This window comes from Oncorhynchus mykiss, chromosome 6 (genome assembly GCF_013265735.2).
Source record: "Oncorhynchus mykiss isolate Arlee chromosome 6, USDA_OmykA_1.1, whole genome shotgun sequence".
Lineage (NCBI taxonomy): Eukaryota > Metazoa > Chordata > Actinopteri > Salmoniformes > Salmonidae > Oncorhynchus > Oncorhynchus mykiss.
In genome coordinates this window covers 21,833,336-21,853,449 of record NC_048570.1, presented here as the reverse complement: position 1 = coordinate 21,853,449, position 20,114 = coordinate 21,833,336, and the positions used below count along the sequence as shown (strand labels likewise).

Here is a 20,114-nt window from a genome sequence, read left to right as displayed (position 1 = left end):
AAGGGCATCAGACAGGTTCGGTTCAGCCAGTTCTTTCCTCAACCCAGCTTTGTTACAGTGAGAGTCCGTGCTTAATAAGTACTGTTACTATGAGGCCCTCATAGGAGGAGCACCTGGCAGAGCAGCAGGAAACCTCTCCTGGGCGTCTACTCCACTAGCAGTAGCACAGCTAGCCTAACCTCCTGCACCAACACTAGACTTCACATCCTCTGCTACATTACAAACCACTGACTGCTGCTGCAGTCATAATTAGGCCAAGGACAGAGAGCGGAAATGAGTGCAGCTGGAGAGTCGAGGGGGTACCATCAACTATTCCATAAACAAACTGACTGAACCATAGCCCTAGCCCTATGATGTGATCTAACCCCAGAGCCCCTTCTTTCAGTTGTCATGGCGAATGTATATATTTGGGCTGCTGGACGGACAGGAGCCACGGTTGTGACAGAGCTCCCAAAATATGTGGAACCAAGTTTATCTTTTGTAGACGATTTTATCATAATAAAAACACATTTTAACTATGTTTTAAAGTGAAATATTTAGAGGTTGGCAATGGCAACTGATCAAAACAGCCAAATTGGGAATTTCCTCGATGACTCTACAGTGACACCTGGTGCCCTCTCATATCCATGATGGTGGTGGACTCCATTTAAACCCTGTGGTGAGAAGCACCTCCAATCCTGATATGCAAGGCTACCATGAAGCTGACTAATGTCAAATAATCAAATACTGAATCATGACATAACTGAATAAGAATTGTTGATTGTTGAACAAGGATTAGGCAGTATAAATCATGTAAGTTAACATACACTTGAGTGGACAAAACATTAAATTAAGAACACCTTCCTAATATTGAGTTACACCCCCGCTTTTGCCCTCAGAACAGCCTCACTTCGTCGGGGCATGGACTCTACAACGTGTCAAAAGCGTTTCACAGGTATGCTGGCCCATATTGACTCCAATGCTTCCCTCAGTTGTGTCAAGTTGGCTGGATGTCCTTTGGGTGGTGGACCATTCTTGATACACAAAACTGTTGAGTTCTTGACACAAACCGCTGCACCTAGGACCTACTACCATACCCCGTTCAAAGGCACTTAAATCTTTTATCTTGCCCATTCACCCTCTGAATGACACACATACACAATCCCTTTCTATATTGTCTCAAGGCTTAACAATCATTCTTTAACCTGCCTCATTCCCTTCATTTACACGGATTGAAGTGGATTTAACAAATGACATCAATAAGGGATCATAGATTCCACCTGGATTCACCTGGCCAGTCTATGTCATGGAAAGAGCAAGTGTCCTTAATGTTTTGTACACTTAGTGTTTATTGTTACGTTACCATGTTAGGCTATACTTGACATTAAAAAAAAGCAAGCCACCAGATGTATTTATCTAAAGCATAAGGATAGCTCTGGATTAAATATATGAATGTTCACAGGCATGATGAGTACATTTACTCCTGGATCTTAGTCCTGGATCGTTCAGTGTCCGTCTCTTCATATTCAAGGTTAACCATCTCCGTAGGTATCGGAGTTGAAGCTAGAGGGTGGAGGGGATGGCTGGGACCCTGAAGACCTGTGCCCTTTGTCCTAAGAGCTCCTACCTGGCCTCTCTAGGGATCCTAGACCTCCTTCAGCATCTCTCTCTGGACATAAGCCAAATTCATTATCCTCTCCTTGACAGTCTGTAGAATCACATGGAGATTAGGAAAATGATCTGAGAATATATTGCATATATGGACACTTCTGATGTACAAATGTACATACATTTTAAAAAGTAGCAGATGAATGACGATACAATAACAAATATAAACGTTAAAAACTGAGAACCATCCTATAAGGTATTGATATACTCACCACTGTAGTTTGAAGTTGTGTCCTGAAGGTACATCATGGAGTTCTGAGGAGCGATGGTGCCCTTGTTGCCTGGATCCACATCACTTAGGTAATCTCCATCTAGGAGCTTAAAGAACATGTCAGATCAGTTTCAAATGCAGGGACAAAGTTTGGCTTTGATTGGTTCACACTGAGTGTGTTGACTAGCTTTGAGAGATGTAGAGTCGGACAATTACTTGGTGCAAGGGGTTTTGACAGCTGAGGTTGGATCTGCTACAGAACTTGAAGGAACTGTTTGACACCAATGAGTTAAGGCACTTGGATATGGAGGCCAGTGGACCACCACCATGGCCACACCACATCCCATCCACACATTCCAGGCAGCGCCACACAGCTGGACCTGCAATGCACACACATCTTCCTCAACAACATTCTTTGCAATCTTTCTCTCTATTGGCATCACACCAAAAAACATATACAAGTTTGTTACAAATGAGCAGTTCTTTGATCACCTTGATCCATTCGATGCCAAATCTACAAATCTGTAAGTCTCTTTGTGACAGCTTGACACAGCGTCCTGGCTTGCATACAATATGCAGCCTAGAGCTCCAGTGTGTTACCTTTGGACAGTGGGCTCCTTGGGTCATGATGGAGCATGGCCTTTGGGATGGGGTAGAAACCAAAGCCTACTATCTGGCTGACAGTCATGTCCTCTGGGGGAAATGGCTTCTCTCTGTCACAGTTGGGTGGAAGGTTGTGCTTCCTCCACAGATAGGTCTGTCTTCTCAGACTATCCCAGTCAATGCCACCCCCACCAGTCTAGAGTAAGAGCCATGAAGACAGAAGAAAAAGGAAATAGAGCTAAAAAAAAAAAAAAATCAACCAAAACAACAACATGGGTTGCCAGATTTACCTTATTCAAGTGTAACACTCTACAAAAATATATATATATATTCGACTAAACTAGCGGTTCCTCGCTTCATTTCCACCCACCAACAGAACATTACAATAGACAGGTGTTGTCTACAATAAGTAGCATACATCTCAGACAGTGTATTTGGCAATAATTCAGTTAAGTTTAAACTCTTCATTTATTTATCAACAGCTGAGCAGGAATTTGTTCCATTCTTCCTGGACTAAAGATTGGCTGTTCGAGGAAGTACGTGACTACTGACCACTCCCTACACGAGATGCTGAAAACAGAAAATAAACAGTTATAAAATCAGGCAGAAAAGCTGAGTGTAATAGGAGCTATCGGGGCCTGCATCTCCAGAACCAATGCCCAGTCTCACTCTCCCGTGACTCTCCCTCACTGTGGAGCCAAAGCAGGGTTTTCCCCCTCTCTCAACCACTCAGCAAGCCTGATGAGTATGGATTGAAAGGCAGCAACATGCTTCATGGCTGTTGGTTACATGTAAATTAAACAGCACTGGAGCCAGGCCTTTTAATGATCAGACAGACCAGTCATACTCAGAGCAGAGAATCATTATGTAAAAAGAGAATGCCCATGGGACAGTAGTATGATAGTATGTGTGACCTTGCTGTCCAGTTTGTACTTGTATGTTGAGAGGTCCTGCTGGGTGTGTCTTCTCAGTACCCTCTCCCTGACACTGTGGAACACCACAGGTTTGTTCCTGAGGAGGAAAGCACTGGGGATCCTGGGTGCTGGGGGAGGGTGTGGGCTGGTATGAGCCTGGGTCTGGGCCTCTTCCTCCTCCCTCTTGGGGTCAGTGTCTGTGTCAGGCTTGGCCTGGGCAAGGTCTGTTGGGTGGACAGTTTGCTGTGCCACTGGGGAGCTCAACCCATGCTCACTTCTCGGCTTTGACGTCAATGTTGTCAGCTGGAACGGCACCCTCTTCCGCACATTCTTGGAATCTTGGACTTGAATTCTTGGATTTCTGTTCTATAATATACAAGAAAGACTAGTAAATGTAACTGGTTAACGAAATAGACCTATTCTTTAACACTAATGTAATACAAAGACAAATAACCTGCCACATACAATTTATGAAAGCCGTGTAAATATGGTACTCACAATTTTTGAGGTTTTTAAGGACGGAAGGCAAATGAGCTCCTTGACAGGTACATAGGGAGATTTAGGCCTGTGATCAAAAAAGGCAATTTGCATATCTGCCAAGTTTAACGCCTAAAAAGGTAATAGGCCTACAACATAAAAAGTACAGCACAAGGTGACTGAGTATGATGAAAAATAAAGATACAATCAACATCAAATACAATAAATCAAGTGACCTGTTTCGGGCTTGGCACTGCGGGATGTGATGGGGATTGGGTACCCACATCACTAGGGAGCCAGAGCCCCATGATGCACTGGAACAGCTGGCCAACTGATTGATCTGAGCTGTGCTGAGCTGCAATAATACCCACAACAAACATTACACTGGATCAGCTATACTTCGATCAATATTACTCACCATGGAAAAGTATAGCCTACAAAAACTCCATCTTTGGTTTTCAACAAAGGGTGTAAGACAAAGTCAGTAAGCCTTGCGTCTGACTTTAGGCCTACTGTCTCTGTGTAACTGTGACGAACCTTTACTTCCTTGTGTTGTTTATTACGAGGAATCTGGTCAACAGAGTTTAACCCTGGAACGTGAAGGTCTGCACTGCAAAGAAGAATTAGAGAGTAGGACGACCCCTATGCAAATCCATTGTTTAAACTTCAACTATAAATTATAACTCTGTTCTCTGTTTCAGTATACTGAATGGCAATATACTATATTGACTTATTAGGCTATTACTAACCTTGTGTTATGCTCCCGCTGCTGGACTTGTGACTGGCTGGAGAGAAGAGTTAGAGAGGCATCTGTGGCAAAATTCTCCTTGCTACGCGTCTTGTAAAGCAGCTTCCCTTTAGGGGTCTTTTGGCCCTCAGTCCACTCCGATACATTAACCACACTAAGGGTTGGAAACTCTTCCACTGAACAGCAAGAACAGCACTGTTAATCCACTTTGACATATGGTCCATATGAGACAGCAGCTGCTCAATGCATTTTGCAGTACTGCTGTGTGTGTTTGAAAGAGAGGAGAGAAAATGAATTGCAATACATGACTGCCTACCATCTACAGGGGCTCTGCCCCCATCTGATATTATTTGCTTTATGTAGTGTGGGACGCCTTTGGCAATGCGCTGCTCCGACTCCCAGCAGCAAGGATGAGCGCACGTCGCCCAGAAACAGTGGGCCTCATCCAAAACCTCACTGGCAAGGCTGCCCATGGACTACACCTGAGTGAGAGAATGCAATCATGTAGCTTGTCCTGTAGTACATATACTGTTAGCCATCTAATGTCCATACTAGCATACCACTTAGAATGCATTCCCAATAATAGCTAGCTACATTGGTTCAATCTATGTATCCAATGAGCTATTGTGAATATTAGAACAGAGCCGCTAACATTTTTGGAGAAGCACCTGGCCTTGTGATCTGTCTGTTTCTCGTCAATTGGAAAGAAACTACTTTTTTTTAAAGAAACTTAGTGTACTAGTAGTTAGCTAGCCAGCCAGCCATTTCTACAGTAACGTTAACTCTGCAATACTTATTGAGCAGAACCCCCAATCCGAGTGCAACGCATACGTACCTCGTGTAGGGCAACCTAGATAACGGAATGGAATAACTATGCTAGGCTAATTTAGCCAAATAAAAATAAACGTCGCTAGTCAACAACTCTGCTAGCTAGCTACCCAGGAAGAGCCAACTGTCAGAACTTGCGTTGCCAAGCAACGGCGAGACACTTCCATACTAAGTCTCCACCTGCTCGTCAGTTTTTACACCAACACCAATCCTCTGTTGGAGGATGCTCTGCATAGCCTTTCATACCCATTACTCATTTTAGGTATACTTTATTATATGGTGTTATGGTAAATGTGTCAACACCAAATTATGATCCAGTTTTGTCGATGTATTTTTAAACGTTTTAATTGCAGTAAGTATGCTATAATCTAGCAGTATCAGCATTCATTGATTGCAGGTCGTTGGTTTGATTATGGATGTCATTGTGGAAATACAAGAAGAAAAAAATTCAAGAAAGAATATGTGGACATCTTTTTTATATGTTTTTTTATTTTCTGGAATGAATCTCAGCAAACATTTTTAAAAATGAGATGTTCTTGAAGCATCAAGCCCTCATTATTAATACACAACAAGCAAACAGACATCTTAAATCAAATCAGATAAATGAACATCAAGCTACAGTAGTTAAAATACCCTAGACCATCTTTTTAATCTCGAAGACCCAATGAAAACAACAAATTACAGGGCTAATGGATGGATTGACTTTGATTGCATGGGGGGGATTTCTGGTGGATTTCATCAGACTTAATTGATCAAAGGTGGCTTTCATGCAACAGCAATCAGGGCAGCCCTACAGATCTCAACATGGCACACAGATCTTTAACCGCAGTGTTCAGGGCAGTCTGACAGGACATCCTTCTCACGCACATTGTTCAGAGTTCCCTTATCTCAGACAGAGACTGAGTTCACTACATGTTCATCCAGGTATAGTCTCTTCTAGTACAGTGGAAATCATCTCTCTAGAGGATGGCCTTCAAGACTCATAAGACTTATCACTTCAGTTGTTGCTCAGCCCAGCCAGTCAAGATCTTCATCCTCTTCATCGCCAAACAGAGGGGCTGGGGGAGGTCGCCCCTTCAAGCTCTTAGAAAACATGGGGAAAGTATATCAAATGTGAGTTGTGTTCTGTAATCCTATGCTGACCAACCACAAAAAACGTATGAGACTGTTCGGAAATGAAGTAATTCAGAACAAGTTCCTGTCATAGACATTCAACAGCAGAGGAACCTGCCACTGAATTATATCTTGAAACCAGCTTTATGTTACCTGATGTACTATTCAGTAGGCCATGTAACAGACAAACTTTACTGACAAACAAGGGGAACAGAAGCAGTGTGTATAAATCTGAGAGAACTGGTGTGGCTCTACTGATCCTTCCTCACCAGCTCATCCTCCTCCTCCTCAGTGGGTGGTGGTGGGGGTTTGGTTGGGGCTGTGCTCTGGAAAAATGGCTCCTTTCCATTTTCCTCTCCTACTCCCTCAGTCAGACTGAGAGAATAGAACACACAAATGAGAATGGACATAGAGTAGAGCAAGGAGGGAGAGCAGGGGGGAGATAGAAGGCAGAGAGAGGTGCAGGAATTCATGCATATTAGCAAGGGACAACAGACTTATTATGAACATAGATAAGACTCAGTTGAATGAGACTGGGTTGTGTAGTTCACTGGTCTCTCTAGAAAACTCACCTTACTTTCCCAGGACTGTCATGCAGAGGGCTTGGTGGAGGTGGGGGCTGGGTTGGAGGACCTGTGGCTTTGGGGCTAGTTATTTCCAGTTCACCCACGGGACCCTCAATAGTCACACTCACTTTCTTCACCTCTGGGGTAATTACATCACCTTCTAACTGACATTGCTGTCCCATCTCAGAGGGCAGATTCTCCTCAGGGTTTATGTCAGTGGGTTCCGAAGCCTCGGTGGTGTTCTCTCCCAGTGGCTCGGGAGATGTTGGTCGTGGCTGGGTTGAGTGTGATTGCTGCTCTGGTTCTGTGTGGATGTCTGACGCTAGTTCCACCTTAGTTGGCTTCTCGGTCTCTGGTTCTGCCTCCAGACGAGCCCTCTCCTGCACATCTCTGGGGTCTCCCTCCCTCTGCCCAACGGCCTCACTAGGCTGCTCTGACTCTACCCACTGCTCCTCCTCTTCCTCTCCATTCACATGGACATCCTGTGGTGGTCTCTCCTCTCGAAGCTTCACATCACTGACCTCCACCACCTCTTCCTCTTCACTCCGTTGGGACGAAGGTCTCTCAGTAACGTTGAGCAGTTGCAACGTAACACTCTGAAGGGTCAAACACCAACATTAATTCACCCAAATCCCTTTCAGTCCATCTCCATTGTGAATAACACAGTAAGATATAACAGTCTCGATAATTGTAAAGCAGAGATGCAGTACCTTTATGGTGTTGACGATTATACTGAGCACAGCGCTGCCTGTGTAGGTCTCATGTAGGTCAAACTCCCCTCTCAGAGAGTGGAACACTCCGTTCATCACACGCTTCACCTGCCAGGGCACACAGGGCTACGGTCAAACCATGAAGTACAGGTAAGACAGACACTCAGCTGTGAAACATGTCTGTGTCCCTCTCACCTCCCCTGCAGTGTCCTCTTGGCCCATTTGCTCTGCCAGCCTCCTTTCCAGCTCAGCCACTCGCCCCTCAAGCTTCTGTTTCATAGCTGATGACTGCTCCTCCAGGCCTGAATACTGAAAGAGAAAAGGAGAGAAAGAATGTGGGTGTGTGAGAAAGAGGACTTCATTATGATATGGAGAGAGTTAGCTGCTAATGCTAGACTAACATGTAAACACATCAGTACCTTTTCTTGTAGGACCTGCAGCTTCTCGTCCTGTACCTGCTGCTGTAGCAGGCCCTGCTCCTCTGAGTCCCTGGACTGCTTCAGGAGCTGAGAACTGTTAGAATGCATTAGAGCCACTAAACTCTCACAGATTAAGCTACACAAATCATTTCCCAGCCTTACAACAATGGAATTCCAAGTTCTATAACAACAGTAACAAATCCCCCTTAGCCACACAATATAAAAGTATGTATTAACTCAGGAGTCCAAAGGGGCGTCAGGAGAGAGAAAGCTTTGTATACGGTATAATATGGGTTAGGCTGTTGACCTTTTCCTGTAGCTGGGTCAGTCTCTGCTCCAGTGTGTCCCTTTGCTCTACCAGTTCGGACATCTGACGCCCCTGCTGCTCCTTGGCTGAGGCCAACGCCTGCTCACACTTCCCCTTCCACTCCTCCTCCAGCTCCGCTTGCAGCTGAGCTAGCTGGAACACACACGCACAATTACTCTTCACCCTCTCCCCATAGACATATTATTATACCCTGTACAGTACCTGTTCTGAGGCCGCCTGGCCAGTGCTGGTCCTGGCCTTGCGGAGCTGTGTCTTTAGACTGTCCATGTCCTGCTGGCTGCTCCTCCTCAGCTCCTCCATCTCCTCATCACACCGCTGCCTCTCCGCCTGCCACTTCCTCTTCCTGTCTGACAGCGTCTAAGAGAAGAAAGATGAAGCTACCCTTAGACACCGATCTAATTTCAGTTTTAGGTCTTTTTCCCACACTATTGGTGAAGGTTATGGTATAGGAGTGAAGAGAACTGAGATCTGTAAGCTGATCCTAGATCTGTGCCTTTGGGCAATTTCTAGCGGAGATGTAAGCGTTGGAGGCTAAATTTAAAAGTTACGTTTTAATCTCACGTGCACAAGTACATGGTTACGATTTCTGGGCCTTTCTTTTACACTGCCTGATATAGAGGTCCTGGATGGCAGGGAGCTCAGCCCCAGTAATGTACTGGGCTGTCCCCACCACCCTCTATAGCGCCAGGCAATTGAGTGCAGTGCGGTTGCCATACCAAGCTGTGATGCAGCCAGTCAAGATGCTCTCAAGGGTGCAGCTGTAGAACCTTTGAGAATTTGAGGGCCCATGCCAAACCTTTTCAACCTCCCGAGGGGGAAGAGGCGCTGTGCGCGTGGACCATTTTAAGTCCTTAGTGATTTGGACATAGAGAAAATTGACCCGCTCCACTACAGCCCCGTCGATGTGGATGAGGGCGTGCCCGCCATCCCATTTCCTGTAGTCCACGATCAGCTCCTTGGTCTTACTGACATTGAGGGAGAGGTTGTTGTCCCGGCACCACAGTGCCAGGTCAGTGATCTCCTCCCTGTCTTATTGTTGCCAGTGACCTACCACCGTTGGGTCATCAGAAAATGGAGTGTGGAGTGCAATTGAGACTCCGTCGTCTATGCATCTGTTGGGGCGGTATGCAAGTTGGAGTGTGTCTAGGATGATGGAGTTGATGTGTGCCATAACCTGCCTTTCCAAGCACTTCATGAAGATGCCTGCCAACTGATCTGCGCACATTCTGAGAACACGCCCTGGAATACCATCACGCCCAGCGCCCTTGCGAGAAAACAGCCCACAGACACTGTGCCATACTCACTCGTTCCAGACTTTCTTTGTCAATCTTCAGGTCCTGCAACTCCTCCTCCATGTTGTTTACTCTGAGCTCCATCTCTTTGCGTTTCTGCTTCTCTGTACGGTACTGGGCCTGGCCTCGCTCTGACGTCTCCTTTAGCTCTACTCACACCAACATAAACACACTCTCACTGACACCTTTCTAACCAATTTAAAATAAAAACATTGTGTTTTTAGCAGATAATTATGTAAGAGTAGTGCAAACCTTCCAGTTGGGTCTCTAAGGAGGAGATGTGTGTGCAGTGTGTGTCACTGTCCTGCAGGGCAGAGGTCAGTTTGCTCTGCAGCTCTGCAGCCCTCTGCTGGTGAGACGTGGCCTCCTGCTGCAGCTGGGACACCCGCGCTGTACACGTAGCCAGCTCCTCTGTCAGACGCACCTGAGCGACAGAGAGAAGTACTGTTAGTCAGCGGTGTTGTCGGTCTATACAATACACAGTCCAAAGGCAGGCTGTGTCCCAATAACCTAAACTAACTTATTTCCTTCATGATCACTAATCTGACTGGAAATAAATCAAGATGTTGGGAACTGTCAGTGTCCAGTCATTTATCCAATGGTCATGAAGGAAAGGCGACGAGGAAAGGAGCCCATCTCAGAGTTTTGGGACACAGCCATAGACAGTGCGAGTGGACAGTGGTGATGGTGATTGGCTGGACGTGATGAGTGAGAGACAGAGTTAACATGGAGCCTGACAGCATGATCCTGTGGGAAGAAGATGACTGGTGAATTATGATGACTGATGAGGAGGAAAGGGCTGAAGAAAAAAAAAGAAAAGTCAGCAAAAAGGGGGACGGGAAGGAGGATGAGTGGAGGAAGGTAGAGCTAACAGGCTCACCTGGCCCAAGCACAGGTCCTGAGGCCGTGCATGCTGGAAAGAGAGAGCAGTCACTACTAAAGGTCCTGAGAGGAACACAGCAGGACAAATAGCCAGGAGCTGCAGCAGTCATTCTGTTAGTCTAGTCCCCAGACAAAAACAACACTAATATCCCTAAAGCCATGTTAGATACAGTAATAGAGCCGTTAAGTCACGTGAGAATAATGAGCCCTGACTGTGAGAGTATAAGAGAAGGTTAGTTCCTCCTTGCAGTCTGATGACAGTATATACAGAAGAAGTACGGTAGGGTGGTGGTACTGTGATCTACCTTGTCCTGCTCAGCCTGCAGCACCCGGACCTGGTTGTGTTCACTGGAGGACTTCAGGGAATCATTCCTCTGCTCCATCAGCAGGTTACTCTGCTCCATGTATCTGGACAACAACAAAAGAGACAAGCCTGGCTGGACACGCAGAGAAAATCAACAGCTGTGTCTGAAATTGGTATGTGAATATGGTGCCATTTTAGATCCCCCAATGTTAACTTCCGCATCAATGTCTGTGTCTTACCTCTGGTTCTGGTTGATGAGCTCCCCAATCTTGTGGTTCTGCTCCTCTACACGTGAGCTCTTCTCATAGACATCCTTCTTTAAAGATTCATTTTCCTGTACAGTAAATATAGTGAGAGAAAAAAAACATGTAGACATTTTACTAAGGTGTTATTAGGGAATTAAATCCCTAACACCCCCCCCCCAACCAGACTATACCTGAATGATTCTTTGGATGTTGTGCATAATCATGGATGTTTCCATATTAACACTGGGCATAGCCAATGAGTGGCCTCCTTGCCTCTGAAGGTCGTCAACCTGTCAAATTGATGAGAAGTGAAAAACTGATGTCATACTGGAGGTGGAAATGTCTGACACAGAAAGAGAAATAATAATAATATTGCTGACCTTTGACGCCAACTGGTCCACTTTATCGGCCACTTTGCCGACAGCCAATCGGATCTCAGTGTTGTGCTGCCGAGCTTCAGTCATGAGGAAGGAAGTGACCTCTCCAGTGCCTCCCATGTATGGCACTGTCTGGGTGGGGTAAATCTGGCCCATTTGTTGAAGTTGAGAGGGAGCCATAGAGGACTGTGGGTAGGCATAAGGCTATGAAAAAACATAACAGACTGATTCAATGACGCAACAGAGAATGGAGGAAGATTCGTTAGGAGGTTAGCCTTTAAGTCAGCTCTGCAGTCAATACAAAATAGCATGGAAATTAGTTTAAATGTTTGACAGTTGAATGATGAAAATGACATTTGTCATTCTCACCTGAAAGGCATGGGCGGAGCCTGGCATCACAGGCTGCGGAGCAGCAGTTGTCATAGCGACAGGCATCAAGGCAGAGGGTGGTGCCCCATGAGGGTAGGAAAGCACTGTAGGAAAAATACACATTATGTACAAACTGAGAAATTACACCCAGGGCATCAACAAACATTGACACACTGAAAATAAAGTTTTATAGCAAATCAGTCTAAATGAGTCTTAAACTGATATTAGACAATTTATTGGCCAGCTAAACATGGAGAGTGATGACCCCAGCAGAGGTTGTGGGAGAGCACACCTTGCACTGGAGCTTGGGGGGCAGGGGAGATCTGCACAGGAGAGGGAGCAGCAGGACGCTCCTTCAGTCTAGACACACTGGGGTCCTGAAGGAAAACACTGGTTATATCTAGCATCATTATATCAGCTCATATTCTGTAGGTGCAGCGATGTGAAAATACAATCCCTTGGACCCTCCATTTCACCTCCATTTCAGAGTCACTGGAGTCTGGCTGAGAGGCGGGCCCTGCCATGAAGGGCAACATGGGCTGGCCCATCTTGGCCATGCGAGAGATCAGCTTGGCTTTGGTGGCATCTGGATTCTGGAGCCATGGGAAGATTAAGGAGTAGGTTATACCTCATCAGCCTGATAGGGCTTGGGTTACAAACAAGTCAGCTTTGAACATGTTATATTAAAGTCTAATGTTACTCAGAAGAGAAAGCACTCACTGTCAACTGTTCACTGATGGAATTCGACTTTGCCCGAAGTAGTGGTTCCCTGAAAACGAGAGGGTGAAAACAATGAAAGAAGGAAAAAGACAAGAAATGAGCTGGGAGATATGGTTATGAGTGTTCAGGAAAGCCTGTACTCTTACCCTGGTCTCCCGGGGCTTGTAGAAGGGGGCTGAGCGGGCCCTGCTGGGAGGTCCGGGCCCAAGTTTTCCATACTGGGGGCAGGTGAGGGGGCAGCAGAGTCCCGAGACCCAGCACTGGCACGGTCAGACACACTGTCCTTTGCCAACTTCAACTGAGGACACAATAGAAGAGCATGAGGAGACAAAGAAACTCATCAAATGTGACTTTTGGCTTAATGTTATCGGACAGTCCCATTTGAGAGATGCTGGACATCCTACCCGTCGTAGCTCTGCCTCAAAGATAAGTGTGCAGTCTGCTGGGACACAGTTGGCCACTCCTTGGGAGCCGTCTCCCAGACTGGGGGGTATCACCACGAGACGCCGGCCTGACTTCCTCATACCCAGCATGCCCTCCTCCCAGCCCTGGCAATTAGAAAGGAGAGCGAGGAAGCTGTAAGTTCCACATGTCCCTACTATTCTTCTTGAGAACAGAAGCTGCGCCTATACAACCCAAATTATTCACCCATAGGACATCAATGACTCACCTTCATCACTTTTCCAGCGCCAAGTTTCAGTCGTAGTAGCTTGTCTTTGTTCAGGTTGGAGTCAAACACCTGAAACAATAGTTGAATATTACAAGACCACTGCTGTACCACTACATCCCAGGGCAAAGAGGACATACAGCAATGTGCAAAACACTGGTCTCTAATGGCACAATAAACAAAGCGATATCTTACCTGTCCGATGGCATGGTTTTGCAGGAGCCATCCTGTGTATGCCACCTCCAGGGAGTCTCCATTCTCAACACCCTGCCCCTCCCCTAGTGTCAGGTCCTGCACCACCACCATATCTAAGGAGGGGGCGCTGTTCACTTTTGCCAAACACACCTAAATCAAAGACAAGTTGCCAATTCAATCACTTTTACATCAGTATTAAATTAATCAAACTCAGAGTCCATCTGCTGTCCTTCACCTCTTTACAAAAGTCCACGGCAGCTTTGTCTGTGTCAAACATCAGGGACCAGTTCTGACGCTGGTCGTCATAAAAAGTGCAGTAGTTGCTGGGCTGAACCTGCAGAAGACAATGGGAAAGAGTAAGAGCTGAGATTCTTTAAGTGAAGCCAACTGGCTCGCTCCTCACTTGCTCAGATTCTTCTGACACAAACTCACTGTGAAGACGAACCCAACATGAATCGTGGCCGCAGTCACTTGTTTCTGTTGACTGGCGTACAGCAAGAGTTTGTACTATGAAAAAACAGACAGGGAACTTTTACGTCATTGTTAGCAAACGTGCATGATGATGAGCATGTTCAAAGAGACAGAAATCATTAACATTTATTCACATTTTAGAAAATAAAAGCACATCTCTGCTCACACCTCTTTGGTTGTGTGGTTACCCAGGACTGCAGCTCCAAGCTTTCCTTGTTTCTGATACTGTCCATTAAGACTAAACAAAAAGATGCACCATCAATTATGGAGTAAGTCATGAACTCAAAACAAATGAATGGGTCTCGTCACAGGACCAACAGGGCGGCATTTCAAGTCATTTGTACAGTTTAAAGATACTCACTATTTGAAAGCATGGATAGCTGTAGCCAATAATACTGCAGGAGCACCAGGAGGGCCAGTGGGTTTCTGGGCAGGAGGTCCTGGAAATTAAAACATGCTCTATTGTCAGTAAACACATCTCAGTTTCACCTGATCATGTTAACCTAACTTTGGTCATATTTCCTTCCATTGCTAAAATCGTTTTTACCTGGATTCAAGGTCTTCCTAGGCTGTTTAGGGGCTGTATATTGGAAGGATTCATTCCCCTGACTAGGTGCTTGGTCCAGTCCAAAAAGTGATGCCAGCTTTGCCCTGAAATAAGACAGCAGGGATCATCAACTATATTCAGCCGCAAGCTGATCTTGTTCTTGGGCGGATGGTCTAGGAGGCGGAGCATACAGTGCATTCAGACCCCTTCACTTTTTCAAAAAAAAAAAAGACATTACAACCTTATCCTAAAATGTATCAAAATAGATGTTCCTCAATCTACACAGAATACAGTGTAATGACAAAGCGAACAGGTTTAGAAATGTTTGCATATGTATAAAAAAAAATATATAATTTCTTTAGTTTTTTTAAAATGTATTTACAAACATATTCACACCCTTTGCTAAGAGACTCGAAATTGAACTCAGGTGCATCCTGTTTCCATTGATCATCCTTAAGATGTTTCTACAGCTTGGAGTCCACCTGTGGTAAACTCAATTGATTGGACATGATTTGGAAAGACACACAAGTTGACAGTGCATGTCAGAGCAAAAACCAAGCCATGAGGTAGAAGGAATTGTCTGTAGAGCTCCGAGACAGGATTGTGTCAAGGCACAGATCTGGGGAAGGATACCAAAACATTTCTACAGCATTGAAGGTCCCCAAGAACACAGTGGCCTCCATTCTTAAATAGAAGAAATTTGGAACCACCAAGACTCTTCCAACTATCTCTGCAGCACTCCACCAATCAGGCCTTTATGGTAGAGTGGACAGACGGAAGCCACTCCTCAGTAAAAGGCACATGACAGCCTGCTTGGAGTTTTCCAAATGGCACCTAAGGAACTCTCAGACCACGAGAAAAAAGATTCTCTGGTATGGTGAAACCAAGACTGAACTCTTTGGCTTGAATGCCAAGCGTCATGTCTCGAGGAAACCAGGCACCGCTCATCACCTGGCCAATAACATCCCTACATTGAAGCATGGTGGTGGCAGCATTATACTGTGGGAATGTTTTTCAGCGGCAATGACTGGGAGACTAGTCAATATCAAGGGGAAGTTGAACAGAGCAAAATAAAGAGAGATCCTTGATGAAAACCTGTTCACCTTCCAACAGGACAACGACCCTAAGCACACAGCCAAGACAATGCAGGAGTGGCTTTGGGAAAAGTCTCTGAATGTCCTTGAGTGGCCCAGCCTGAGCTCGGACTTGAACCTGATCGAACATCTCTGGAGAGACCTGAACATAGCTGTGCAGCGACGCTCCCCATCCAACTTGACAGAGCTTGAGATGATCTGCAGAGAAGAATGGGAGAAACTCCCCAAATACAGGTGTAACCAAGCTTGTAGCGTCATACCCAGAAGACTTGAGGCTGTAAACGCTGTCAAAGGTGCTTCAACAAAGTACTGAGTAAAGGGTCTGAAAATGTGATAAATGTGACATTAGTTGTCTATACATTTGCAAAAATGTAATTATGGGGTATTGTGTGTCGATGGATTTGTGGAAAAAAAGTTTATTCATTTTAGAATAAGTCTGGGTGTAAAGTCACAAAATGTGGAACAATTGAAGGGGTCTGAATGCTTTCCGCATGTACTGTAATTACAACTCATTTGTAGACTGCAAATTGACCACAAGAAGCCCAAACAATTTCTAACCTTGCTTACATTTGTATAGAATCACATCTCTCTACAATGTGTGGGAATACTTTGAAACAGATTTCCAAAAGTAAAATCACTTGGAGCTGATTTGCAGTCTCATGTCCAACAAGTAAAAAATACAATTAACACTCAAAACTTGGGGTACCAAATTATTATCATCATTATTATTATTATTATTATTATTATTTTTAAATCACCCGCAGGCTGCGAGATGGGGAACCCGGACATAGAGCAAGTGTTATTTAGGTTATTTCTGTAAGCCCATAATCTGCAGAAGCCCTATTAGTGTACCGTAATGAGGTAGGTCTACTACACTCTCCTAAGTCAAATTCAAAACAGATAAACACATATGTTCTATAGAGACAAAAAAAACAGCTCATTGGATAAAAAGCAAACGTTATTCTGTCAATTCAGTTGTTGCCGTTTCATTGTCAACAATTTTCTTGCTTACCGTTCCTGATTTCAGCTGACAACAAATTGAAGTGAAAAATGTATTTATATTGAGCACAGAGAACAAAAGCCCCATGCCCGGTTTATACAGCCACCACACACTGTATATCAAGACCCATGCCCACACAACAGAGAAAAGCTGCTCTTATGAGCCCTTTCATCTGAAAAAGACTGAGGATTTCCAAATCCCAAAGCAACTGCATCCAACAAGTGAAAATGCAAAAATTACTTGTTCATGTTAATAAGTCAAGTAGCCCATTTCCACATTTAACAGTTTGTTGAATCAAAGATAACAAAAACAACCTACATTCACAGTTGTGTGTTATCACAGCAGCTCTTACTACGATATAATAAATCGTACACACTAGAATAGCTTACATCATCAGGTATTGCACAATCATCTCTAACGATATGTTGCCATAACTGAAGCTTAAATACATCACAAGAACATTTACATGCTTTCCAGCAGAAGAACCATATCACAAATTCAAACCATGACCTTCCTCAACTTCCACAGACAGACCACAAGCGGCAAATTAATGCTTTGTTCATTATCGAGATGAAAAACATCAGGTTTCATTTTAATGTTTCCCTCCAGAGCAGGGCCATACTGACCCTTGGATCTCCCTCCAAAGGTAGTCATTATCCCTCAGAGCAGAAGACATGGTAGGCACCTTGAGGTCGGGGTCTTTGTTGCTGACGACTGGTGGTGAAGAGTAGCCCGTTTAGCCACTTGTAAGAGACATGTAAGAGACAGGCATGGGCCACAGACAGGCATGGGCCACCCAACAACACACTAAGTTTCAGTGTTGCCACTCTTAGCAATGCCCTCCTCTCCTTTCCCCAATGTCTTGCTCATCAATGCAGTCACACCACCATGGCAGATTTGACACCATATCACTGGAAGAGCTGTGGTGCTCTGGCTACGTCTGCAGTCCAGTTTGCTGAGCTGATGTGAAGGAGCAGGCAGCCCTCGCCCTACTGGCCCTAACTAGCAGCATGTGAGAGGAATTAGGAGCCACAACCCTAGCCTCCCCCTCCTCCACTGCTCCTGGCCCAGACAAGCTTTATTCCTCCAAATCATATTATCTGAGTGAACAATTGCCCCACTAACCAGGAAATGTTAGAGAGCAAAACAACATGCCCTAGTTGGCAGTTAGCCTGCATTGTTTAAGTGATTGAATAGATATGAACTTCAGATGAGACATAGCAGACCTATTAATTCAGCAACTGTGGTACCAAACCTCTTGAACTGAAATCGGGCTCACAGCCAAATGGAAAAACATATTGGGGTGAAATCAAACTACCCAAAACATAGGATATAGCAAATACCGTGACCTGCAACTGAACCAGTTGCAAGAGACACCTACTGTACATGCAAATCCAATGCATTACTGTCTCTGGGTGAGAGGTGGAGGACAAAGCCTGTCTCAGAACACAGGGCTCTAACTGGGGATGCGCGAAGTGTAAGGCGAGGTTACGCTTTCCTTCGATTTATATTGTGCAAGGTACTAGCTCTAGCTAGACTAACTCAAATCCGTAAAATCAGATCGTATTGGTCACATACACATGATTAGCAGATGTTATTGCGAGTGTAGCGAAATGCTTGTGCTTCTAGTTCCGACAGTGCAGCAATATCAACAAGTAATCTAACAATGTACCAGACTGTGTGTGAATGGGCTTGACTACATCAAATTGTTGTAGTGAATTCAGGGGGTAGTTGGCTACAGTGTCAATCAAAATGATTTCGCAGCTAGCCATTTCCAATAGCATCGGTGCAGTTGTCGTCAGTGGGTGCAGTAACTAGCTAGCTCTGTGAAAATTATAGCTCAGCCTACTTCAATTCAGGAAGTGTCTAAAAAAGCAAACAAGCAAGATATCTTAGCTTCCATTAGCTACAAAATAAGCACAGCTTCATGTCAAAGAAAAATGGTTTAGCTAGATTGGTATTAGCCAGTTAGCCTGAAAGAAAGCAAACTCACCCTCCAGTAGGCGACAGAAAATCTCCATCCTCGTCATCAGCGGCAAACATTTTGAATGTATTTTCTTTCGTGTAGCAATAATACTTCTCAAATATTATGATTTTCTTGGGTTGATAAATATAATACTTATTGAGAAATAACGCTAGGACACCAACTAATCTCTCTTCCTGTTTCTTATGATCATCAGCTGACATATCACCTGATCCATGGTACTGTGAATTGTTCTGCTCCGGGGTAATGGCCTTATTGGAGGAGGTGCCAAGATGGCAGCTTGAACAGACCCTTTTTTTTTACCGAGCTCCGTACCAAACTTCAGAAAGATTGTGAAAAAAACAAGTTTACAGTCATTACTATTTTTATTTGTTCAAGATATAAGACTTTTACTGTTACTTGAATAATAATTGGATTATTTATTTCGGCATGTCTATACAAAGTCGTGACAAAAAAAGAAAGGAAGAAGTTAGCCGTTCTATTGCTAATCAACAAGAGAGAAACGTGCTTATGGACAACTGCCATAACTACGCTTGGCCTATGGATAATATCATGCTTTCGAATGCTGTTGAAGATGACGAATTCCCCTCTTTACCGGTTACTCCGTGCAAACCTCCACCCTCCAAAAAACCCAACATGAACTCTGACATAGTGGCCACCCTCTCCTTACTCATCAACCCCAGGTCTGACGCCATTGAGAAAAGGTTGGCACGAACACCATGGTTATCGAAGGCTTGAAAAAGACTGGAGTTTGCATGTGGTGAAATCAAGGATGTGAAAACGAGAGTGGCATAAGTTGAAAAAAGTGTGGAAAAGAATAACAATGTCTACCATAGACGTCTCACTGATCTGAAACAATGCACAAGAATATGGAACCTGAGACTACGGCTTGCCAGATGTGGAGAATGAAGATGTGCGAGGAGAGGCTATCCGCATCTGCAGAGAATAAAAAAGTTGGTGATACCATCGACGTTGTGCATCGCTTCGGCAAGAAGCAACAGCAAAACGATTCAAGACCAAGGGGTATCATCCTCTTCACTGCCAGATTCTAGAGGGATTCTGTCTGGAAAGCTGCTAGGAAGAACGCCTTCCTACAGAGCCATGGTATGCGTTTCGCCGAGCATCTCAGCCCGGGGGACAGAGAAAGAAGGAACAAGTTGTGGCCAACGATCAAGATAGCACGAAATGAGGGAAAGGATGCTTACTTCGTCGGAGGACGAGGGTTCATCAACGGTTCAGAAATCCATATTCCTCCCTAAAATCTCACCAGAAGGAACAGGTTGATGGTTTCAGCCATGGTATTCTCATTTTCCTTATGTTGTTTACCTAACAAGCATCGGGTGGCTATTTTTCAGGAATACTCAGGTACTTCAATTTATTAGTTTGTTCTTGTATGACCGGAA

General features: G+C 44.7%; 2 protein-coding genes across 2 annotated transcripts; both read right to left on the bottom strand.

The window, feature by feature from the left end:
* Positions 1 to 1,310: 1,310 nt before the first annotated feature.
* On the bottom strand, positions 1,311 to 5,600 carry LOC110525481. Its single transcript, XM_021605614.2, has 11 exons — positions 5,436 to 5,600; positions 4,917 to 5,082; positions 4,602 to 4,776; positions 4,390 to 4,462; positions 4,089 to 4,207; positions 3,874 to 3,940; positions 3,376 to 3,741; positions 2,459 to 2,657; positions 2,075 to 2,238; positions 1,860 to 1,965; positions 1,311 to 1,687 (listed from the first exon to the last, which is right to left on the bottom strand). Exons 2-11 carry the CDS (start codon positions 5,071 to 5,073, stop codon positions 1,593 to 1,595), a joined length of 1,521 nt encoding a protein of 506 aa, XP_021461289.1. The 5' UTR covers positions 5,074 to 5,082; positions 5,436 to 5,600; the 3' UTR covers positions 1,311 to 1,592.
* A 297-nt stretch (positions 5,601 to 5,897) lies between these two features.
* Positions 5,898 to 19,873, bottom strand: fkbp15b (FKBP prolyl isomerase family member 15b). Its single transcript, XM_036980446.1, has 29 exons — positions 18,721 to 19,873; positions 14,634 to 14,737; positions 14,448 to 14,526; positions 14,255 to 14,324; positions 14,048 to 14,122; positions 13,851 to 13,949; positions 13,616 to 13,765; positions 13,424 to 13,492; positions 13,158 to 13,301; positions 12,900 to 13,051; positions 12,754 to 12,802; positions 12,510 to 12,626; positions 12,326 to 12,410; positions 12,034 to 12,137; positions 11,668 to 11,868; positions 11,479 to 11,577; positions 11,282 to 11,376; positions 11,044 to 11,146; positions 10,109 to 10,280; positions 9,869 to 10,005; positions 8,766 to 8,921; positions 8,544 to 8,696; positions 8,237 to 8,330; positions 8,086 to 8,126; positions 8,013 to 8,054; positions 7,818 to 7,925; positions 7,114 to 7,703; positions 6,811 to 6,916; positions 5,898 to 6,511 (listed from the first exon to the last, which is right to left on the bottom strand). Exons 1-29 carry the CDS (start codon positions 18,912 to 18,914, stop codon positions 6,437 to 6,439), a joined length of 3,663 nt encoding a protein of 1,220 aa, XP_036836341.1. The 5' UTR covers positions 18,915 to 19,873; the 3' UTR covers positions 5,898 to 6,436.
* Between the last annotated feature and the right edge of the window lie 241 nt (positions 19,874 to 20,114).